Source organism: Pteropus medius, unplaced genomic scaffold (genome assembly GCF_902729225.1).
Source record: "Pteropus medius unplaced genomic scaffold, Ma_sr-lr_union100, whole genome shotgun sequence".
NCBI classification, from domain to species: Eukaryota; Metazoa; Chordata; class Mammalia; order Chiroptera; family Pteropodidae; genus Pteropus; species Pteropus medius.
Window position 1 is genome coordinate 2,608,915 of NW_024347790.1, and position 25,457 is coordinate 2,634,371.

Here is a 25,457-nt window from a genome sequence, read left to right on the forward strand (position 1 = left end):
CCACTCTACCCAGGCAGGAAAATGTTTACGTGTCGCATAGAGCCAGAGCATGGAGACACCATTGAATGCAAATATTTGGTAACATGAAATATGTTACGTTTATTAATTTATAAAGCCCATTTTCTTTTGGGGTCTATTTGTGGAAAAGGGCATTAAATGTGCGTAACAGTGGTCAATGTGGTCAAAAGCTTTTGACTTCAGAGCATTTGCTTTAGTTTAGTTTTAGTTTAAACACATTTAAACTAGATGCAAACCATCCATTAAATACTTATTTACATCTTTGGAGTCTGCCAGCAGAGCATGCACATGAACGCTGGCTCCTCAAACACTTCAGTATTCGAGTACGAAAAGTCTTCTCAAATACTTTTATCTCTGTAACGTACGTTTTTGGGATTTGATACTTTACGTATGTTCCAGTAGCCCCTCCAATTCTTTCTGCACTTCTATATTTTCATATTTTTCAGGGTCATGTTAAAACAGTCATGAGTTTTATAGCATTTAAGGATGGAATATAATCGTGGCCTATTCTTTCAGATGAAGGGGGATGTTAAAAATGTGACCATTTCTACTTTCCGTCAGATTTAGCACTTCATCACCAAATTCACTATTTAAATGATGGTCTTCAGGATGGATCTGGGGCAGGTATTTAGGACATCATTTAGCATCCTTTAACAGAAGAAATTGCATCTCTTCTGTTATCAGCAACTGCATCCAAGAGTAAGAAAGAAATGTCAAGGAACTTGCTTTGCACCTTTGTAACGGACTTTCTTTCTCAATAAAGGCTGCATATTTTATGAGATGTATCTTTCCCCAGGCGACAGAGAGTGGCATGCCCCTACAAGATCATTGTCTCAAACAGCGATGGGGAGAAATGGAGACTTCAGCCTGCTGTCAGGGTGGTCCTTTTCTTAAACCTTACAAATATTAACAGATTTCCCAAATGAAAATATTTACGATTACCTGAACCTTTGGGGAAACATACATTTATGTAGATAAAAAAAAGGGATTTAAAAAGCTTTTGGTACAGTGAAGGGATATCACAGAAGAATTCATCCTGTCTGCAACGCATCAGTAATTTGAGTAAAAAAGAAAATTCTAAGATTCAGCAGAAAATATTTAGGTCACATTCAAAAAAGACCTAATGAAGGTCAGTAAAGGACACTGAAAGTAAGTTAGAAAACTTTTCTCCCTAGGAATGTAGGACGAAGTTCAGAGGATATGGTTTGTGATACAGGCTGCAGATTTTTGAAATCGCCTTCATTCTTACAGTTTATATAATTTTTAAAAATTCCTAAACTTTTCATTAAGTAGCTATTAAGAAATAATCCACTGGGCATAACAATTTTTTCTAAAAGTCATCACACTCTAATGACACCTTCTTCTTCTAGGACAGAAGGTACCTTTAGAGATTAGCCACATTGCACACCAGTATTTGAGACCCGAATTGTAGATACTGATTTCACAGTCATTTTTATATCAGAACATGCTGGGCCAGTTATAAATACCGACGGGATGCCTGCATGTGTTGTCTGCTTCAGGGTTTTTCAACCTTCTAAAATCGCAGACCACAAAATAACACACACATCTCCCGGGGTATCTCACTGTACGTATTTATGTTAATCCGAAAGGAAAGTCTCACGAACAGGACTCTGAGATATTATACTCCATTTAATTTCCTTTTCTTCTAATATGAGTCAAGAGCGATTATATTGATTCCGTTACTGGCTCATGGGTTGCCGTCCACAGTTGAAACTGCCTGCTCCTCATGCACACTGCTCTTCTCACTCACGAAGCATTCTGTCCCGCCATGAAGGAGTGAATAGAATAGATGGTGAAAGGGGAAAGTCGCACTTGAATCCTGAACAGGATCCGTCTTAGAAAAAGGGGGCAGCCACCCACAGGCCTCAGCTCTAGCTGCCAAAGAGGCCAAATGGGGAAAAAGGAAAATAAAGCATGAGACAGCGCCCAGGACAAAATTTCACTCTCATAACTTGGCCTAGAGAATGCCATCTCTTTTTCAGAACGAAAAATACCGAAAAAACTGAGATAACTGAGAAAAATAAAGATAAAATGGGCTGTGAAAGTCTGGGTTCCAATTTCAGATGGACTTTTAAGGGGAAGAAGCTTGACCAGCAGCATTCCTTTCGCTATGGACCTTTAATTCCGAGCGTTAGGCATTTAAAAGTCTAACCTTCTGATTTGAAGATCGAAGTTAATGCTCATGTTTGTCTTCTCGAGACGTGGAACTGTAAACCGGAGTCCCAGAGATATAAAAAAAAAAAAAAAAAAAATCACACAAGACAATATATCATGACGTGAGAGGAATCTTATACATAGCATCAAAAGCTTTTCAGGTCATCCTGCAAAACTCTACCACAGACTGCTGTTTATTTTTCCGTTTCTATCCATTTTCTGCTTCCACCCTCGATGACTGAGAGCTGAGAGGAAATGATGCAGTTGAGACTGTAGGGCCCAGACAATTTCAGTCCCTATGTATTTTGGTTCCCTCTCTTCATTTAGCCCCATACCAACTTTTCTCCTGACATCTTCTGTGCATGCTAAATTAAAAACAACCTAAATATACAAAAGGAGATTGTTTTAGAAAACTGCGATGCTTCCATGCAATGGACTTTAATGTAGACACTGAAATTCTGGCTGTAAAGCCTATCAATAAGGTGAAAAATACATCTGATAGAATGATGATTAGTAAAGAAAAAAGGTTACAAAGTTGCCTGTGCAATGTGTTTCGACTATGGTTTTAAAAGTCTATCACTGGAAAAATTACTGTATGACAATAAGAATGGATTCTAAGAAAATATACCAGAATAATATGATATAGTTATGTTGAGGTTATGAGTATTTGGATTACTTTTCTATTTTATTTTTCAAAGTTTTAAAACTGCTCATATTATCTTTATAATTTGAAAACAGATTTTTAAAAAATGGAGAAAAATAAATCCAATGGTAATATAAACAAGGAAGTAAAGATACTAAGACAGGTAACAGTATTACTTACTCTCCCATATACTGCGCTAAGCCTTACACATATTCTCTCATGTAATCACGACAACTGCTCTACGAGGCAGGTACTGTGATTGGTGACATTTTACATTATAGTGGCAATCTGAGGACTTGCTCCAGGTACAGAGCAAATAAACTGCGTAGTTAGAATTGAAATCCCTCCGGACTGACTCTATACTGTGAGAATCAAACCTGTAATTAAAAACTCATGAGCCAGAGATATGAACCAGTAAAACATAAACTAATAATAAATTACCATGTTTATTATAAATCATCATTTTACTAGCCCTTACTGATTGTGCTATAAGCCACTAGGGCTTTATATCATATTATATCATTTCTTTGCCTCAAACATTCTTGCTAATAGGAATTCTCCCACTTCAGCGTGACTTGCCCAAGGCATCACAGCTGATAAATGGCAAAGCTGAGATTTAAACCCAGATGTGTCTAATTATTTAGCCTAATGCACCCTTATGCCCCAGCCATGGTGAATACCTTCATAATGACAAATGTGCAATTTTCTCTCAGACCTCTGGGCTTTTGCATGCGCGTTTCTTCTTCTTTAGATACCTCATAAGCCTTTCCCTGCTCATGCTTCAAAGCTCAGGGCAAGAATACCTCCTGCAACACATCCTCTGATCCTTCAGGCCAGCCCAGGCAGAAATTTTCTCTTTATTCTCTCTCTCCTTTAATACTCTCCTATCACTCAACCTATGATAGTGCTAAATTTGACTTTCTGATGGAATGGGGATTGTGAATTTTCATCTCGATATTTTCAGACTCTAGCTCGGTACCAGTTATATAGAAGAGGTAGCAATAAGAGTGGTTGTTTCTAATCAAAAAAGAATGATGAGAAAGAGTATGCCATTGTTCGTACACTTCCAGTGAAGGGGGCTCTTACTGTATTGTGATGAAGCCTGTCTAATGTTGGTTTTCATTATAAAGCAATTCAGCATGGGGTGAAGATACACAGAAGGCGTGAAAACTACATATTAGTAAGAGAGGCATGTGTTCTTAATATTTTCTTGTTTTCTTGGTTGAGAGATTTTGCAAGTTTTTATGAATCTTATTGGCATATAAATATTTTATATTACTATATTCTATGAAAAAGATATTACTGACAAATCAGGAGTGACACTTCTGAATGCTGCCTTGAATGTTTTATTAAATTAAAACATAAAGTCACTTGAAAACGATTGTTTAAAAATATTGGGACTAGAATAAATATTCCTGGAAATTTATGATGCTTTTTTTAATTATTATTATTTAGGACTGCTTTTACTTTTGGAATTTTACTATAATCCACTGAGAGTATTCTTTTTAAGATACAAAATGAATAAATAAATAAAGAAATCAAAGTGTTTTTGAACAAAACAGAATGCAATAAAATTTGATGTGTTTAAGGGTATTAAAGGGTGAGATAAGAAAGCTATTAGGTTTCTTCCACTATAGACCTCAGAGATAAATGAATACAAACAATTTACTTTCTTGACTTCTAAAGATTATTTGCTGGTAAAACGGATTGACATTGTTTCACATAAACACATTTGTGGTTAAGACCTCACTGCCACTTTTACCCTCCACTTTGAATGACACCGGTGGCTGGTTTTCATTCCAAAGCTATTCTTAGTTATTGATGATCTTAGATGTTTTCTGGTCTAGAGGTAACACTTTTAATACTGAAAAAGAAATAAGTGCCTGGTCATCTATAGATGCTAACACTGTTGCCACCATGTCAATTCATGTCTCTTTGGCCTGAGGGAGACCTCTTCATATCACATTAGGTGGTTAGATTTTTGATGAAAACTAGCAAAAGGATTTATTAGCTTCTAGATAAAAAGATTCTAATGAAAAATGTTCTAATAGCTTAGACATTCCATTTCGTCTTTCATGGCCTCATTTAAATGTCTCATCTGTTATTTATTAGTTTTCATCCAAGTACTTATCACAATTTTGCAGACAGGATAGAACATGGGCTTTGTCTGTAGGCGTGGTTCGAATCTTGGGTCTGTCCTTCAACCTGTGTGACTTTGGGCAATTCATCGGACTTCTCTGAATTTCACATTTCTCTCCCATAACACTGGAAAAATACCTGACTCATAGGATTTTTAGTTGTTGTAAAAATTAAACATTAAAAAAAAAGCACCCAGTGATGGGTTGATAACACAGAGGGCTGTCAATACATGTAAGCTCATAAAAATTCTGTGATAAAGTTTACCTTTCATTTAAATATTTACTTTTTTTGAACCAATAAGTGAGTGCACTAGACTACAGCATGACACATTTTTTTAACTACTCAGGATCAAAGGAATAGGGTTTATTATAGTGTAAAAAGGCAGAAACATTATTGTAGCACAATATCCTAGAGTGTAAACTGGGAATAGGTATTGATAGAAAGTTTCAAATGCTCAAATAAATGTGTGAAATATTTGGGCTAAAAGGTTTATTAACTGCAAGACTTCTCAGTACCTTTAAAATGCAAATGTGCACCTGAGTGTCCCAGAGGATGCGATATTCAGCAGTAACCACAGAAATCCCCTCTAAAGATTTTTCTCAAGAGATTAGCACTCTGTGGAATATAATTTGGGAAGCTGTCCTAATAAAAACCTATGCAATTATAAATTTTTCATAATTTTTTTCAAACAGGTCACTTCATCGATAATCATAGACATCTAATTTAAAATAAAAGAATACATATGTTTCCTTTATATAATATTTAGTTATGTGGCATTTGTAGATTTCAGGATGTTTTTTCTGATTTATGACAAAATAATCACTTCGGTGGTGATATTTATTACAAGAAGTTCGTATGCATATACTTGAACTTCAATTGCATAAAATAAATTTGTCGTCTACAAGTAATCCTGGATGGGAAGTTCCTAGATCTGGAAACAAAGAAAGAAAAAGGAGGAGGAAGAGGTGGAGTAGAGGGAAAAACCCATTTCCTTATTCTTTCCTAAGCACATTAACAGAACATCACTAATCCTTTCTTTTTCTCGCTACATTTTTCTGTATTATTCTTCAAGTGACGTGGTAAAGCTGATTCAAAAGCCGAATTATGGTAATATTTTAAGATGAAAATACTGTGGATGATATTCATATGGGAGTTATAGTAGACATAAAAATTTAATTATCTTTGGTAAAAATTTTAATCATATTATTTCTTCAGTCCTTTACTTACATCGTATTTGTTTTCGAGTTCAAAGAAAAAAGTTGTAAAATTCAAAGAAAAAAAATTCAAAGAAAAAAATCCTTAGTAAAAAAACGTCTTCATGGATTTGTTTTGACTTAAAGACACGTGAGAGTAATGTCCAAAGAGAAAGCATATAAAAATATTCGTCTTTTTGTGTTTTTAACCTTAGATTATCCACTCCATGCTGGTTATAATGCTAAATCCCATTACCTTGGTAATTTCCTGCCTAATTTGTTTTAATCGCTCTGTGCTAAATTGCTGAGTGCTAATTGGAGAGCTTTCCATCAGTTCTCTTTAAAATTCAATTAGACAGAAATCACTAAGGGCTTCTGGTTTTCTCTTACATTTGTTCCAGCCACCATAGGGTTCCCGAGGTCACACACTACCGTTCTGGTTACATTTTCCATCTTGTACTCACAGCTCAGTGATCGGAATCCCTGCAACAGGAAAGAACACCAGCGTGGAGTTCAGAGGGGCAGAATAAATTACATTCTGTCACAAAAGCAATGCCGCCGGCGGGAAGGTCCCCTTGATTTCAAACACCTGTGTGGGTAACTGTCTGGAAGAATTCGTGACCATCAACTCAAAAGAGAAACCCAAGAGAAAAGATGGAAGTTCAATTTTAGAAAGAAACACCTTAGATTGGTAACACATTTACTGTGTTTCCTTGAAGACGAAAATGCTTAAGATACTATTCATATGAACAATTCAGAAATTGTTGTCACTGTTGTTAGTGTTAGATTCAGGCCATGAAGATCACCGATATTCAACACAACTAAACAAATTTATTCTTGCAAAAGTAATATCTAAGAAGACAGTAATATCTATAGATTATCACATGACTCAACAACCATTTGCAGAAGAATCCGTTAGAACACAAATTTCTACACATCAAGGTCCCGTTTTGAGACTACACAATCAATCTTAGTTCAAGTCTCTAAATACTTAAGAAGGAAAGAGAACACTTTTATGTTTACCCAGTGCTTCCTGTTTCCCTTCTTCCCCCTATATCCTATTCCGATTAGAATATATAAAAACTCAAGTTTGAAATGGTGCTTAGAACTATTTTGGAGAAGGTCTCCAGGTTATAGCAGACAAGAACGGGGAGAAAAGGAAGTTTGTCTTTGAACTCCTGCCCTGTGTTCACAGCTCCACCTCATGTCCCCATGTCCCTCCCAGCTACCTAGAAATCCATACCTTGTTCTCTACCTTGAGCCCTTTTCATATTTCAAAACCTAATGTCTCTGTGGCCCTGCTCTGTCTTTGGTGACAGCTGTTTGCATTCACACATTATTTCACTCTAATTCATTAAGTGCTACTAACACATCACCTATTACCCTCATTCCCAAAGATAGGTTTGCAATCTGAGGACTTTCATAAAGGAGCAACTTTTGGGGAGTTTCTGTCCCATGAGACGTCCACAGAAGAGAGTTCTGAATATGAGGACCATTTATCCATCTATCAGCTCTATTGAAATTTCATTTAAGGAAGTAATGTGAAATTCTAAGCAAAAGTTTCAGAAACCATCCTCCATTCCTTTCTTTCTACTTTACTGAGAAAAACCAAGATTCAACACCGAAACAAAGAAAAGCCAAACACAACCCAGATATTTAGCTAAAGAATTTTGTAGGTAGATCATGCGCTTTGAGAAAGTGAGCTTCAGGAGGCAGTGGTTTCTGTTCCACTCCCAGGACCTAGAACAGGGTTTGCCACAAAGGAGGAGGTGGTTTGGGGAAATACGGAGCAGAAGTAATTTACACAGCTAACTGTAAAGTCCTCTTTCTCAGTCACCTTGTGGTCCTCTTCTTATGTCACCATTGAAAGTCTGTTCCACTTAATGAGAAAGGAATGAATCACTAATATCTGGGGGCATCATTTAAGACATGTTATTTCCAAACATGAATGAATGACATGCCAGTCTTCTGATGGAACTAAGAAACGTATTTTTAAAAAGCTAGTAATATTCTCTCTTCTCAAAGATAGCTTTGGCATGTATTCAAGTTCTTAAGGATCTATAACTAACTCAAATTGTACAGAGATATTCTGTATTGGGATTATTAGCTCAATCCTGAACATGGGGGGAAAAGAAAAAAAGAACCCAGCAAAAGCTTTAAAAACATGCCCATGTGTTCCCTAAATATAATTCAAGGATTTAGTTTCTATAGTAAATATTTTTATCTTATCTAAAGGGTAAAAGTTATATGTACATTTTTTCCAGCTTTCCAGATGTAGTTTTTCCACATCAATCAAAGATCTTTTCTCTCCTGAGATTCCCCACCCTTTCTCTTTTTTTAATCTTTATTTCCTCTCTGAGTGACAAAAACGATAATTGTTTTTCTAGATATTTCTAGGTTATTTTCCTCAGCTGTTCCTGGAACCCCTCTGTTCTAATCCATTTATAGCTCTTAGAGTATCATTCACTGAAAGTATTTACTATGTAACTGCTATTTACCAGGCAGTGATAAAAAAAGCCCTCTCGTCCTCACCGAATTTCCAATTATTATAACAATTGTAATAAGTGATTACAAGCAATCGTAACGAGGCATGGGAACACACGATTAGTAGAGTGTGTTAAGTATTATGGTAGGAGAAATTCATAGTGATAAAGGAGGACATGCACACAGATTTAAGCAATTAGAGAAGGTATCATGAACCAAGTGACATCTAAGCTCATGCGACGGGGACTGCAAATTACTGGCTAAGAACAGGGGTCTGGACCTAATAGCTGAAGTTTCAATCTTGGTTCTGCTACATAATAGCTGTGTAACTTTGGGCATGTTACTGAATTTCTCCTTATCTGTAAAATGGAGATAATGATAGTCTTGACATGTCTCTATCAGGCTGATATAAGGATTAAGTAAATTAAATATATGCAAAAGCTCAGAGCAATGCCCAGCCCATAGCAACTGCAAAATAAATGTTAGCCATCTCAACCATTATTAGGCTGAGGCCTGCAGGATGAGTAGAAATAAGCGGGCTAACGGGGATGAGGTAGTAGAGTGAATATGTCAGAGAGAAGGAACTGCAGGACAAGTTCTCTGTGGTGAGAGCGTTCACAGCTATTACAGAAATTGAAAAGAAATTCTATCCTGCTGGAATTTAGGATGTGGGTAAAGGATAGAATCGATGAATAGCAAGGAGGCCGCAGAAGCGAGCAGGGCCTCCTTCGTCATCTCGGGGACTTGGACTGTATCCTAAAAGCCATAGGGAGCTAGTGAGGGTTTTAAGCAAAATGTGATCCGATTTGCATTTTAGAAAGAAGGCTTCCCCTGCAGGGAAGGGACTGGAGACAGGGAGATGGGGAGGTGACTTAGAAGACTGTGACAGCGATCTCAGAAAAAGATCATGCCGGCCTGGATGAAAGCAGTGACAGTGGCAGTTAGACGGAAAGCGGATAGGGACTGGAGAGGTTTAGGACTAACTCGGGCTTCAGAAACTGAGGCCATTCTCTGAGATGGGATACGACGCACAGGGGGAGGCAGAGCGTGAGTGTGGGAAGGTGGCAGGTCTAGCTGCGGACACACGGCACGTGAGGTGGGTGTGGAAGAGAGGAGCTGGCTAGAGTATATGAGGTCCCCAGAACAGACAGATTCACAGAGACAGAAAGTTGAATGGTGGTCACCAGGGGCTGGGGAAAGGGGAATTAGGGAGTTAGTGTTGGATGGAGACAGAGTCTCAGTTTTGCAAGGTGAAAAGACTTCCACGGACGGATGATGGTGATGGTCGCACAACAGTGTGACTGTACTTCATGCCACCAAACTGTTCACCTAAAAATGGTGAATGTTATGTATAATTTACTACAGCAACAATAGTAATAAAAAGATAAAGTACATAAACCTTTATTCCTAGAAGAATGTAGAGAAAGATGATCAGCATCTACATTTTCGAAGAGATAAATGTTTTTCAACAAAAGAATAACAACGCTTACAATCATAATCCTAATACATTTCCCCTTAAGAAAAAATTGTCTTTAAAAAAAACAAAAAACAAAACTCGAACTGCGTTTAAAAAAGAAGATGTACAAACCTCAAACTGCTTAAAAACAAAGAAGAAATCAGAATGTGGCTTAGTTATGTAAAAGTCCAAGACTGAGTTAAGTCTCAGCCCCAGGGACATTGATGGAAGAAGAATAGTTAAGGACTCATTTGAGATTGCGGATAATGTCTGTTGTAATGCTTACAGCCGAAGATAGAAATGATAAATGCTCTCATATTCTGGGCAGAGTGAACAGTCATTTGCTAAAAGCATGGTTTAGAATAGATGCTTTGTTTAACCAAGTCAGAGGTGGTGTGGCATGAGGGAAATTGAAATAAAAATATGAGTGGTGCCCTCAAATGTTTGAAAAAATAACATACTTGGGCTCATTTTTTGGTTTATTTCTATATTACCTGCATGGAAGTATTTATAGGTGATATTTTTTTCTATAAATTTCTTCAACAGAATCTCAATGATTTTGTGACTGTCAAAGATACATGATTATTACTAGCCTGGATTTACTTTCCTTTTTTTTTTTTTTTTACTAAGAATATAATTTAACCAAAACAGAAACAATGAGACTAGAGGTATAAATAGAGAATTTTATATTCTTGATGTTTTTAAATGTCTATAAAATACAAATATTACAACAATTTGTTAACATCTCTTTAGAGGAATTATTTTCCATTAAATTAATTAATCACCAGAATGTTCGAACTCCACAGAGTTTTAGAAACTGGCAGACATTTACTAAATCGTAGCTAAATAAACAAATCCATCAGCAAGTCATGCAGGAGAGAGCCTGCCGTGCCTGGCTCTGTGTGAGGTGCGGTCAGTGACGACTAGGAAAGAGTGATCAACTTGGTTTCTGCTCTTAATTGTGAGTCTGTACATTTCTGAAAATGAGGCACCCTCTCCAGTACCCTACAATGCATTCGTAATGGCTTTTCAGACCAACCCGTGATAAACACAGAAGAACCTACAGATACTCTGAGTGGGAAGATTCACATTCTGATAAGGAAGGAAAGACTATAAAAACCATCGGTGTCAGTTTAATAAACAGAGGCATTGAAGGACTGGCAAATGACGAAGACCTGGCTTTCCTTGGTCCCAGTCCCGAAAAGGTGGACCAAGAAGAAAGAAAAATGAATGTGTTTCCTTTCCAGTGCCTGTCTAAGCTGTTATCAGGGCTCAGCTGAGGTTGGCTGGACCTTCCTCCATGAGCAGTAATGAGAACCAGACCTCCTGGGACCTGCCTGAAACTTAAAGGAACTCAAAACAAAGGCCCGAAAACAGCCAGCAAGGGTGGGAGTTAGCTTGGGAATTTAGCTGATAAATCCATCAATCGGTAAGCTGCTTCTTGCAGCCAGCTGTATTCTCTTCCTTGCTGCAGCCCTCACACTTTGGCCAATTTGTCTTTGCACTATGGCCAAGAAAGATAATAATACTGCTTGAGACTGTCCCCCTTTCTGGCTCTTCGCTATTGTGATTAACAAAGTAAGGTGCCAATTTGTTCTCTTTTATTTAGGAAGAAACTCTGAGCTACGATGGATCTAGTTAACGTTGACTTGACTTCAAAAATATACCTAGGTCTTTCCTACTTCAAGTAATTCGTAGGCATTACCTTGTTGCCGCGTTCGATCCCGACATAATCTGCCTCTTCTGGTATTACCACAAAGAGTTCAGCTTCATAGGCGCCTTCTCCTTCATTTCTTGCATTGATTATGAGCATAAGGTGATTTTCATCTCCGACGATGACCTGATGCTTATCTCTAGACATGCGGTTTAAAAGGAATCATTAGATACTATACTTCTCTGCATTCACGGGTATTTTATTTAGGGATTTATCTGGGAGGAAAAGAAGAAAGATGTGAAAATGCAAGACTGGGACAAAAAGCAGATGGCTGGTCATGAAGGGGTAGCAAGAAGAATCGAGGGGACCATGTCTGGATGGGAAGGGTGAGAAAGCATCCGATGGTGTGCTGGTAAATGTTTAGCAACCAGTTCTTAAAAAAATAAAAAGAAACACTGGTTTGCACCATTTGCTGATTCTAGCGGTGTAAACCCTCCCAACTGCGGTCAATTTCAAGCTACTGACATACTTAACAACCTGCCGCCAAAAATTCTAGAAAATTTAACAATTGGCTCACAAGCCAGAAGGAGGGCAACTCTGGCGCATCCCTGAAAACATCCGACAGGAAGAAGATCGGCAGTGGGAGAAGGAGAGAGAGAGTTTACAAACTCAGAGGGTGGACAGGTAATGCAAGGTGGACAACAAGAGGAAAGAAAGAGGCAGATATAAGATCCCAAATAATTGATCGAGGCATTTTGAGGAAATTGAATTCACTCCAAATTTCGATTTGAACCACCGTTGGGAAATGTGTTTCACTTTTGACCCTTAATCAAAGCTATCGCTTTGGACATTGGCTAAATGGTAAAGTTTAGAGGAAATCTCTTTGGGGGAGTACCAAGCAGATTCCAAACACTGGCAGTGGCCAGGTCCCGGGGGTGGGGCTGGAGGAGCTTTTCCACCTTAGGATGTTTTATATCTTAGTCTCATTTCTTTCCATAGCATAGTGCGGTATAATTATGGACTGGTACCTCTCCATTACAGGCAACTGGGAAGCCCTTTGATTCTCATTTGATTTGGTGACACCTTCTGCTTTACTCCATAGCGTGCCACTATATATATATTTTTTTTTCAGTAAATTAAAGTTGATTTTGTTTTGACAATTTTAAGGATGTCTTTGAGTCATGAGGTGCTTCAAAAACCAGTCTGTGAAGGTGTCGAGAGAAGCAGCCTATTTGAATCCTTTGCCCACAGAACTGAAACAAGTAAATACAACCTGAACCACCTCATGCATGAGTTTACTTCGAACAAAAACATTTTTTTTTCCCACTTTTGCTGAAAGATGAAACAGCCTGGGCAAGATCTTAGGGTGTGTCACTTGACACCAATGACAAAGAACTGACCCGAACCGCAGGCTAACTCGAAGTGTAGCCCAGCTCAAGAATTTCACTCAGTGATTTTTTTTTTTTCCTGGTAGTAGTTGAAAGTGTATACTTTCTCCAGAGAAGCTTTACATAAACACCTGTATTCCATTAGATAAAATGCACATGTTTATTTATTGAAACTTACGGTCTAGCTGACAGCTTCAAGTCAGGAATGCACATATTGTCTTCTCCACACTCCACCAGGATGTGAGCCTGTGTTGTGCAAACATGCACCAGGAATGAGCGGGGAAAACCTGAATCACATCCTTTTTCTTGAAATGTATAAACGATTCTACGAATTAAACCAAACGCTTTCATTTCAGTAGGCATGATTCTACCCAGCCAGAAACGCTTTGTTAGGCGGAAACTCTCCACGTGGGTGAGTTTACAGAAGCGCCCGATTCCATTCGTTCTGAAACGTCTGGAAAGAATGCTACTTCGGCGATGTTTTGAGGATTACAGGCTGTATTGCTCCCATTACAGTCACATGTTGAACAACTTAAATCTGAGTTGCATAAGGGGACGGGCTTCCGAAAATGCAATGACGCAGTGTTTCAGGAAACACATTAGGAAAATCCCCCAATGTGACATGTTTGTGCACAGGAATGAAAACAAAAGGGACTGCATTCCACCCTAAGGCCACAGGAGCAATGCCCACGGCCTGACTGAGAATGTGCCACGGAGGACCATCAAGCACCTACCTGTTCGGTGACAACGTTTTCCCTGTAGTGGTTCAATATTGGTTTCACCTCTAGGCCTTCCTTCAAGGTGGACTCATCCAAACTGTAATTCAGACTAATGTTGATTGGTGATAGTTTATCTCGGAATTCAGTTTCGTCCTAGGGAAAATAATCACAAACTCAAGAAAGCCTCTGTGAAATAGTTGCAAGATGTCAGTCTGTGAAAGGCTTTTGACTGTAGTCAATGAAAGTAAATGATGAAGTAATTATCACCCCAGCGGGCTTAAGCACACACTGATGGATGCGGTATGTAGTAGTCAGCTTAATATATATTCAGAGAAGAATCATTTAGCACTGTGGCTTCTCTGAAATATATGCTTCTAGAGGTAACCTTCGGGTTCTCCGTATTTTCAAAACTCACACGGATTGGTCAAATTGCAAAGTAAAAAAAAAATCATATTAATATATGCAATAAATGTCATTGAGTTGAGATTTTTATTTTCATGATGTTAGCAGAATTTGAGTCCTCTTGGGCTCAGAGGAAGAAGACATCTTGATTCTCCTCCCCTCTTATCTCCTCAAGCCCTGGCTTGCCTGAACTTCAAAACACCTTCAGCATATTTAAAGTTCCCTTGGCGGGGAAAAAAAAACAAACAACACAGAACTCCTGCCAGGTGAGTGGGTGGCACCGGCAGCAGGCCCTGAGCACCAAGGGCTTCCATCCTGTGCTGGCCATGTCAACCTCAGTTGTGTGCCAGTCCCCATCACGGTGACACCCAAGGCTCACACGCCCAGCTTTCTGTTCTAGAGTGTATTTGTACACTCTGCTTTCCCCAGGGTTCCCCTCACTCACCGTTAGAGGGGACAAAATGGGAAAGAGTGATACCTCATAACCGCTAAGAAGATGGAATCATTGCATCATGAATGGTTTGGCTTTTTAAATTTCATGGTAGGTTTGCGAGTTATTGTAAAAATCCCTTGCTTTAATATATAATTATAAATCACTTTTTAATAAAGGCTTTGAATACCTAAACGTTTTTCGTTTTGTTTAGTTTTTTCTCCTGAGTTGGCTCTGAAATGCACATTGATAAAATCTGACCAAACATACTCACATAGCAGAAAAATGCAAATCAATTGTGTTTAACTTTTTTTTTTTTTTTTTTTTGGCAGGGGAGGCAGAAATGAAAGCCGCCTGAGTTACTGCTATTCTGAAGAAAAATGCACGAAGCAAAAAGGAAGCCGTGGGCATTAACAGCAACACATCATTGGGTTCTCTGATGTTAGGCTCAGAGAGAGGAGTGTACCGCCTGAAAATAAACCTTCCTCTGGAAAAAATGAAAATGAGTGTGGACGAGCGTGATGGGTAAATGGAGGAAAACGCCTGGGATTTGGTTTAGCGGGTGAGAGGCCGCAAGGCGGTGCTGGCACACTGACTCGCAGGTAGACGGTGAAGTCGCGGCACTGGCGGGATCCCTGCCGCTTTGTCGCCAAGGGGAAGACGAGACGTGACTGACGGTTGTCCAGGAAGAGCGTGCGTTTGACGGCCCCTTTCTGCTTCAGAGAATCTAACTCCACCTCCGCGGTCAGGCCTGAAGGACAGAGAGGAAGTGGATACAACCCGCAAAGGGGAAGGATTCAGTGAAGACAGCGCTGGATCAGAGGTAAGAGTTCCGATTGCAACTCGCTTATGCAGAAAACATTTTATTTTTCATAGCTGGGATCAAAAACATTTTATTTTTCATAGCTGGGATCAAAAATACGCTGAGAAAAATCGTATAAAATACTCCCCAAGCTAATAAAACTTGTTTTGCAGTGGTTTTACATAAATCATCATCGCCCGCCACAATTACATCCATTTTTATAGATAATATGAATACTAATTATTCAAATAATATTTATGCAGAAGTTCTCATATATGTGCTAGCAATCTCGGTATTAATAAAGGTCTCCTTAAAAGTTTTATGTGGTCTGCAGAGAAATGCTGCTTAGCACAGAATGGGAGTATGAAAATGAAAATGTGCTCACCTATTGTGTCTGAAATGCTCTGGCCGGCTACAGATGCACACACTCTTAAGGAAAAGCTGTGGAAAATGGTAGTCAATAATTTATTGGTTAATAAAGTTTTGAATCTGAAGTAGAACTCTTCCTTCACCTCACCCCAGACAAAATGTATCCGTCGTTTACTCTTATATATACAACTAAAAAAATAAATAAGCATGTGTTTATTTATCAATACATATTTGCTACATATATATATATTTTTTCTACCAGTTGGTCACAACACTAATATAATTAAGACAGGTGACATTATTACATATGATGATAATACTCAAAAATATTACTAACAGGTAGCTGATTTAATCAGTGGATTAAGTAATCAATTACTCGCTGCCTCTATTCAATGAATGAATATCTTCCCTGTGCCAGGAAGTGAAGAACCAGGCAGTACACATGGGAACAGCTAGTGGACAAGCCTGGAGATATCTAAGAGCATGACCCCGTTTGAGGAAACTGAGGAATTTCCATGTGGTGGGTGCTTTGAAGCAAGAGGGAGGGAGCAGGGCTCTGAAAGTCATGGTCGGTTTGGATTTAATCCTAAGAAGTTTGGAGCGCCATGGTGTGATTAACCCATGTCCCCACTCCGCTTGGAAGGGGACGAGAACCGGGCAGTAACTTGCCAGGGGTGTGCTACAATTTGAGGCAGAAATCCTAGAAGGGAGAGGGCAGAGAGAGAAAGAGCATAAGGAGCCTAGTAGAGGGCCTGTCTCAAGCTAGGCAGGCTCAATGATAGTCATATAAAGACAGTAAGAAGAGGGTAGATGTGCACAAGAGGCACTTTGTAGTTTTGCCTTGAACATGACCTACACTCAATTCAGAGAGATGTCTGCCATGGCTTGTAAGATGACCTGCACTTGGCCTGTTCCGTGGCTGTGTAGGGCATAAGAAATGGCCGGGGAACTACTCCTGACTTGGTTGAACGGACCCTCCTTCCTCCTGAAAAATTTCAAGCCCTAACAGCCAACATTTGAGAGAGGGCTTTTCACATTTCTAAGAAAGTAAAAATATAAGAAAATACTTAAGTATGATTTTTTTTTCCAAAGTAAACATTTTTATTCTCAGTCCTGCCTTAGCCGTCTCTAGTTTTGCAAGCATGAATAAATGGAACCAACAAGAATACTCTCCCTAAACGTCTTTCATTATAATTTGTCACTGACAAATTTTTACTCTTCACATTTTTACCAGTAAAATACTATAGTATGATTAGAATATTTCTGCAGAATCCAAAAGGAGTAAATAATTCCTAATCATACTTTAATTATGTGTCAGCTTCCTGTGTCAAACATAATGAAAATGTGTCACATCTGGGATTCATCTACCTACCGTGACCTCAGTCAATGTTTCCCTTCAGGGTAAATAATTTGCCACATGCCATTAAGCAAAAAGTTTCCTGAGATGTCTCTGCTATTACAGCATTTTTACCGCTTCCCCAGAGGAATCAAAATTCCAGCCCACTCCTGCTTCAATTAGAATTGTTCAAGAAAGACGAATAGTTAATTGCATCTTTAAATTTTTTTAGCAGGTCTGGCTAAAAAAATGGAATTTTTTTTCTATGTCCAGTGTTTTTGGAAGTACTTGGTTTCAAAGAAAGCTGTGAGCTATTATTAATAATTGTTCATCGAATTAAAATTTCAAACTAGAAATTACGGTCATATTCAGTATGGTGCATTATAATCTGAATAGGACTGATTAGAACAACAACAAAAAAGCACATTAAATGAACTCAGTTCCTTCATTACAAAAATTTGAAATGAACCTCTTTGTCTATAGTATTTCTGATATGTCAGAGGCAGAACAATCCACTATGATCCTCTAAAGCTCATCCTAACCCAATGCAATAAAGGTTGGAATAATAAATCTGACATGTAACAGTGCTCATAGCCATGGATAATAGAGAAAGAATGAGATGAATATAAAATAGGATTTAAAAGTACAAAGCAATGCATTTTTCAATCTCACAATTCAATACTATTTCACTGACAGCAAATGTCAGAATTTACATAAAGTTAGGCATATTTGAAGTTTTTTTCAGATTTGAAAAGTGGATAGTTACAGACTTTTACATTTATAAAATGAAAAATTTTTACCGAGTAGTTTTTATTTTTCTGATTAGTTAATAACGATTGTATCGAGAATTCCTGAGCTGGCTTTATGTTTTTATTTTGAATTTAAAAATTCTAGCAGCAGATACTTTATAAAACTACACAGCTGTTTGAAAGACACAGAAATTCACATGGATGGACATGAAGAACTAGTTCCCAGTCAGACTTTACTTAATAGTTTTCAGATGAACAGTACAAGGCTACATCAAATACAGACCAAAATTATGGAAAAGAAAATCAACGAATATCTTTCAATCATTTTGGAAAAACTGAGCTAAATTCCTAGAACAAACTAAAAAGTTATCAGAGAAACACATTCTAGACTGAATCAACTATTAACTTTCCTTTTTTTAAAAGTTCTGAGCCACTATTCAAAATTTTCGAATGCGAAAATGAAACATCTTTCAGAAAAGGAATGCAATAGAATCAAATAAATAATCGTAAAGGCATATATTTTACATTTGCCAACTTAACAAATTGCCTTTTATCTTAATAATATGATTTAATGCAACAAGAAAAATGGGTCATGAAAAGATATTTTCTTGTTATAAAATAAGTCTTTTCATAAATTCAGATAATATAATCTGTTAAAATACTTAAATTTCATAAAAATACTCAAATCCTTAGGAAAAAATGATCTAGTTTGAAATAACGACACTTATACCAGAGTGTGTCACACACAGATGCTTAAAAGAATTCAGAACTGTGAGTTGAATGGACTCTAGGCTGAGTCCATTCAGGTCTGTCTGGAGAAATACTGAATTTGTAATACTCATGCCCAAGTAGCTCTCACAGCTTGTTTCAAGTTCATTTAATCATGCCAAGGTTAAGGATAGATGCTAGCTCTTTCACATATTTTCTCAAGTCAGGTTTTCATTATAATATTTTATGGTTTTAAACCATTTAAAAATGTGCTCAGGGCATTTCCCAGCTACTTTCAAAAAAAGCTGGTTAAGGAAAAGACAGGCCTCCAGGAATGGGGAGCTCCCAACAAAGGATTTTTTTCAAAAAATTCTTCAGGGTCCTCCTCTCCCCCCACCCTCCACCCTCAAAGTCTTGGACTCCAGTATGAACCACTGTCAAAAGGCCATCAACAACACGCTGAAATTGGCTGGAAATACTGTAGCTTCTTTGGGTCAAGACTGGTTTGTTCCGCATTCTGACATTCTCAGGAACCAAACGTACTGCCTGAGTTTGACCACCTTTTCTGGAAAATGAGGGCACTGCTTGAACACTCAAAGAATTTGTTGATTTTCCAGAGGATATATCCTGCTGGCATTACCCAGTAGGGACAGACTTCTGACCCTTGAGGACCTACATACTGGAAACAAAGTGGCTGTGTTCCAATCAGGTTCCCTTTCATAGTTCCTTCGGAAAGGTTCAAAAGGAACACTTTAGAAGCTATATAAGCCATGCTCTCCTATGGCCCCAGCAAAGGAACCAGAATTCTCCTGCTATTCCTGATGACAAGATCGTGGTGACAAAAATATAGGTTAGGACACAAAAATCTATTTTTATAATGTTTACTTTTTCTCTAACTGTTCACGCTAAGTTAGAAAATTGCCATCTGTTTTCAGCACAGGAAACCAGGTAATTTAACACAAGCTCGACTATTAAAAAAAAAGATATTCTATGTATCTGAAAATTGGTATCCAAAGCATATGCAGATGCAAAAGTCAATGTATTTTATATTTTTAGTTTGGTTAATGTTACTTTTAATAAGCCAAGAATCTAAAAGAGATCCCCAAGATTTGTTTTATTGAAAAATTTCCCAAGTGTTTTTATACAGTTGACCCTTAAATAAGGTGGGGGTTAGGGTCACTGACCCGAGTGGTTGACTCTACAGTGGTTGACCCGAGTTGGTCCTTTGCATTTGTGGGTTCAACTAATCACTGATCAAAACAGTGTTTTAGATCCGTAGTTGGGAATCTGTGGCTGGGAATGCAAAAACACTATTTTTGATCAGTGGTTATTTGAATCCAAGAATGGGAAACCTACAGACAGTAAGGGCTGACTGTATTTATTGGAAAAAAATCTGTGTATAAGCAGACCTGCATGATTCAAACCTATGTCATTCAAGAGTTGCCTGTACTTATCTCACCTGGAGCCTGTAGTTGGAAGAAGTAGCCTTCATGGGAAAAGCTGACAGCAAAAGATCAGCATCATATCATAGATCCTTGCTTTTTTTTTTTGAAAGACTAATGCTTGGCTACTCACATTTGGAGCATGGACCTTCAGCATCAGCATCCTCTCGGAGCTTTTTTTAGAAGTACAGAGTTTCAGGCCCATCCTAGACCTATGGACCCAGAAGCTGCATCTTCACAAGATCACCAGGAGATTTGAATGGACTAACTCACCAGGCCACAGGAGTTGTAGACTCTGGAATCTGGCAAGTTTTATTTTCCAGGTTGATAATCATTGGGTTCAGCAGAAGCTGGGCATCCACAGTCACCACTGGCCTTGCTCTGCAGGGAGAAAACACGGGTTTAAATGAGTTGCAGGAGCCACGGGCAGAAGCCTACTCCACTTCTAGAAGCCACTGCCAACATTTCCAGCCTTCGTGCCAAGAATTTGCATGAACAAGTGGGCACCAAACTCAGCTAATTACATTTGGTAGCTCTGAGTGCAAATAAAGGATGTCTTGGACCCGTCAAAGAAAGCCACATTCACACACCTGCTTCGTTTATGGAGTAGGCTCATGGTATTTTGGTGATACTGCTGTGAAATACTGCTACTTTATCTATAGCCACATTTGAGGAAATACATCATCCTACAGCCACTCGTGTCTATAAGTACTTGAGTTTTGCAAATTTTCTTGCAGCCTTACTGGTTGATGATATTTTAGCTTCATTATTTTCTAGCCAAGCTTCACAGATTTAGCTAAAGATATGAGGGTAGGTTGACAGGATCATTCTGTACTTCACACAGAGCATTGGTTCTCAATCCTAACTGTACCATATTAGCATCCAAGGAGCTTTAAAACAGGTAGTATGCCCAGGCCCCACGACAGGCGAATCAAGTCAGAACCCCAGGGGGTGTCAGGGCCAGACACTGGAGTGTCAAACAAACCTTCCAGGTGATTCGAACGTGCAGCCAAGTCGAGGAGAGGGACTAAGATAGAGTAAACTCGGTTCACATCACCCAGGTGAGCGTAAGCAGATGAGAATGTAAGTCATAGGGAAAGGAGACGGGGCAATTCTTAAAGCTCAGTTCCCGGATATGACAGCCAAGTCCCCAGATGACAACATGAAACAGTCCTGAATCACGTGCATTTTCCTCTGACAAGTGGAAGGGCTGTTCTTTGAGGCAGAGTATTGTCTTAGGACACAATTTTAAACAATTTCTTGGCTACATAACATTGTTTTCAATATTGTGTTAGCTCCAGTCCTCGGAAAAGCAGATGATAAGACAGGGTTAGACCTGCAAGACGTTTAGCGGGGCAAACGTCTATGAGGAACAAAGGGGAGGGAGTGGAGGAGGCCGCGAGCCGGTGGTCAGACTGGGGTACAGCCTGATCTCTGTGCAGGAGCGAGAATAGAAGAGGGGATCCAGCAAGGAAGCGCCAGCCAGGGCCGTGGGGGTCCTCGAGCTGAAGATGCTCTTTGGAAGAGCCACATGCCTCACAGGAATGGGCCTGGGCAGTCCGTGGAGAACATGACCTTGGCGCAAATGTGGTGGATTCAAGCGTAGCAGCTGGACCAGGAGTCAGTTTCACCCCCATCAGCTCTAAATGAGTGTATCCTGTCGGTCGCCACAAACACAGCCTCACCCTTCTGGTACTTTGACAGTTTCGATAATCTGGTTCCCTGTAACCTGAAGCGGAGAGTGGCTGGTAGAAATCAGCCCTCTGAGTGTGTCCTGGGACAGATGAGATGCAAATCTTACCTACTTAAGAAAACCTAACTTTAGAATCTCTGAGAGTTGAGCTGGGTTAGCGTGATATGTCCAGAACACCTTGGTCTGGTCTCCGCCTTTTGTCTTGATATCCTGACCTAGCATCTTGCATTCCCATCAAATTTTAAAGAAAAAAGAATCTATCTAAAACTTTTGAGCAGCAACTGTCTACCAGTTACTATTCTGTGTACTTTACGTGGAGAGTCTCACTTAATTCCTTTAACAAAAATAACCTTATAAAGTAAATATGGTTTTCCCCATTTTATAGATGAAAAATCAGAGGCTCAGAAAGTTCTAGGAACTTGCCCAAGACTATAAATTATGAATGTGTGGAATAACCAGGGTTTTGAAGCCAGACATGTCAAATGTGAACTGTTGTTCATTGTTTGCTATTGATGGCTATGAATCCCTGGTACTTTCTAGTCTCTAACTTAGTGTCCTCACTTAATTATAGAAACCAGGGTGCATAGTAACATTGTCCCACACCACATTTCCTCTCTATAAGCACATTTTAATGTCTTTCCAAAGCAAAGGGAAGCATTCACATATAGTGACATCTAAAAAGTGTGTCATTTTTTAAGTCCTGCCAAGATTTCTCTCTTATTTAAAATTACATTAGTAGGGGATAGAAGTTTGGATATGAGGTATGAGAATAAAAAAAACAGAGATGAAAGAAAAGAAAAAAAAATTGAGAACAAAAATTTCTCTAAACTTTAAAAAGAGCATCTAAATGTTCTCCAAAATAAATAGTTGGGATATACTCTTTTAGGGAAAACTAACAATAAAAAGGAAACACATTTGAAACCATTAGAAAAACATATCCATTGATAGATGAATGGATAAAGAAAATGTGGTGTATATATATAAAATAGACTATTATTCAGCCATAAAAAGGAAATCTTGTCATTGCAACAACATGGAAGGACCTTGACAGCATTATCCTAAGTAAAAAAAAATTTGGACGCAATACCATATGGTCTCATTTACATGTGGAATCTAAGAAAAAAAAATCAAAAACCAAAAAATGAACACTAGATACAGAGAACGGATTGGTGGTTGCCAGGAGTGACGGCTGGAGGCGGGCTAGAGGCAGGGTGGAGGCAGGGGTTGGAGGTGGGGTGGTGTGGGGCAGGGGCTAAATGCAGTTATAAAATAAATAAGTCCTGGGATGTAATGTACAGCATGGTGACTATACTTAACAATACCATATTATATATTTAAAATTTGCTAAGAGGGTAGATCTTAAAAGTCCTCATCACAAGAAAAAAAAATCGTAGCTGGCGACGGATGGTAACTAGACTTATGGTGGCGATCGTGGCATACTATATACAAATACTGAATCATGACGTACATCTGAAACTAATGTAATGTTATATCTCAATTATATCTCGATACAAAATTTGCATACCACCAGGCACGTACCTGTAAACAGCTACTTTTCCTGTTCCGAATGCACCCACGATTAAATCTAGAAAAGATAAAAACACAAAACATACACACAAATTTTACAGACACGATTCAAGCCCATAATCATAACTAGCACACGGAGCATCCTGAAATGCTGACTGCAGAGTGAGAGTCATAAAAATAAGAATAGCACATTGCTCCTTTCTTAAGACATTCTTGAAAGGATGTTGGAACTTCCCTGTAATCGCTCAATGACAAATAAAAACAGTAGACCTCAAACCCTTCTGGACTTAGGAAGCCCAACTTTCTAGAAATGCTTTAAGAAACTCATCATAACACCATTTCTCCCATCCTCAGATTCAAGACACACATCTTAAGGAAAACAAAAGGAGAAAAGCGTGTGCTTAGTGCCTACTGTGTATCAGGCTGTTTAAACACAGTGTTTTATTATTCCCCATCAACAACCCTACTTACTAGGCAATTAGTGTTACCAGTTAGGAGATGGGACATTTGTCTGTCATTTTGACACAGCCATTTGCTCTTTACAAATAGTGTGGGTGGTGAGTATACTGTTGGCAAAGTAATCAGTAGTATATGAATTAATTGGCAGATCATTATAATGATCATAAATAGCAATGATAATAACAAATAGTGCGTATTGGACATGTACTCTAGGCTAGGAATTTTTCTAAACAGTTTAACTGATTCCTGATTAGGAAGTCTATTATTAGCGCCATTTTGCAGATGAGTAAATTAAGTTTTAAGGAGGCTAACCCATAAATTTACTAAAGGTCACACAAGTGGGAGGAGGTGGAGCTGGGTTCCAGCAGTCCTGGGCAGTAGAGCCATCTTAGACTGTTTGAGAGGTGATGCTCACTCACAATGACCTCAGCAATTGGCTAATGTATAGGCAGAACTCTGTTTTTCTTAATCTAATTTATGATGATTATTCTTAGTAGATGCAATAAAAAAATAAAATAAAATAAATGACGATGGCTAAATCCACAGAATAAAATTTAGATGTAGAGGTGAGAAAACTGGACTTGGTAAAAGAAATAAGGGCGGCAGGAGAAAACTTAGAATCGTCGAAACTATAACTGGTTAATTCTAGTGGAAACAGAAGTGGAAAGAAAAAAAAGGGGGGGTGGGGAATACATTTGACTACTGCATATGGAAAGGCCATCAAGGAATTAAACTGGCTTAATGGAGTTTGCACAGAGCCGTGATCTGTAGCCTCATTCCCGCGGCACTCACCTTTCCAGAGCATGGGAATGGTGTCAGACTGCCAGCAGCTATGGCTCTCCTCTGGAGGGCTTCTCTTGGCTGGGTCAAGGCCGGTGGAAGTGCCCCTGGCCACAGCCTTCAGCTAATGATGGATAGGAATTGGAAGCTAACTAGGGACAACAGCTCTCACAGCTTGTTTACCCCTTGAGTGGGATAACTCTGAAGAATGATTTCTCCAGCCTGACAGAGCCCTAGTTTTCCACAGTGTCAGCTTCTTGATAATAATCTTTTATTACATCCTTCCTTACCACCTTCAGCAATTTTTTTTGGGGGGGTGGGTCAGGGATTATTCCTCAAATAAACTGCTAGTTTTCTAAATCTTGTCTTAATGTCTGCTCTGGAAAAAGCCAACCTAAAACACGCTAATTCTTGTTTTAAAAAGTTTGTTTTTTAAAAAAATGGATTCAAATATCTTCAGAGTTAAAACCACAGTCAAAACGTCTCTTGTTTTTATCAATACAGAATCTGATTCAGATAATAGGCCAGGATTGAACTCCAAACTTCCATGTTTTCAAAGGTGTGCCTGCTGATGTTCAAACAAGTCGGACGAAGGTCACATCGGGGGCTCTGTGTCCGTGAGATTAAAGAACACATTCAGGAAAGGCCTACGACTTGGCCAACTACAGTTCATGGAATAAAATATTCTCTTCCAAGGGTTCATATCTTTGAAGCCCAAAACCAACATTTCTAAGTCTATTATTTAAAAAAAAGAAAGAAAGAAAGAAATCACGCCAGAATTTCCACTGTTTCAACTACATTCACATTTATTTTTTCTGTTTTACTCGTCTTCTGGCGTATCAATGCCCTTTTGCTAGGTCAGAGGAAAAGGAGCTACTGATCTGGAGAAAC

At 38.7% G+C, this 25,457-nt stretch overlaps 1 protein-coding gene and 1 long non-coding RNA gene across 2 annotated transcripts in view; one reads left to right on the plus strand and one right to left on the minus strand.

The window, feature by feature from the left end:
• LOC120614632 (uncharacterized) overlaps positions 1–15,303 on the plus strand; it is a 90,393-nt gene extending 75,090 nt beyond the window's left edge. Inside the window, exon 4 of the long non-coding RNA XR_005656020.1 lies at positions 15,034–15,303. This is a non-coding gene — a long non-coding RNA (uncharacterized LOC120614632). The remainder of the gene's footprint in view (positions 1–15,033) is intronic.
• ITGA8 (integrin subunit alpha 8) overlaps positions 1–25,457 on the minus strand; it is a 142,822-nt gene that overhangs the window by 43,733 nt on the left and 73,632 nt on the right. The window contains exons 14-22 of the mRNA XM_039877466.1: positions 23,340–23,385; positions 20,381–20,488; positions 15,889–15,944; positions 15,298–15,452; positions 13,885–14,022; positions 13,329–13,396; positions 11,814–11,961; positions 6,560–6,651; positions 2,192–2,272 (exon numbers count right to left, since the gene is read on the minus strand). Coding sequence (XP_039733400.1) covers positions 2,192–2,272; positions 6,560–6,651; positions 11,814–11,961; positions 13,329–13,396; positions 13,885–14,022; positions 15,298–15,452; positions 15,889–15,944; positions 20,381–20,488; positions 23,340–23,385 — 892 coding nt within the window. The remainder of the gene's footprint in view (positions 1–2,191; positions 2,273–6,559; positions 6,652–11,813; positions 11,962–13,328; positions 13,397–13,884; positions 14,023–15,297; positions 15,453–15,888; positions 15,945–20,380; positions 20,489–23,339; positions 23,386–25,457) is intronic.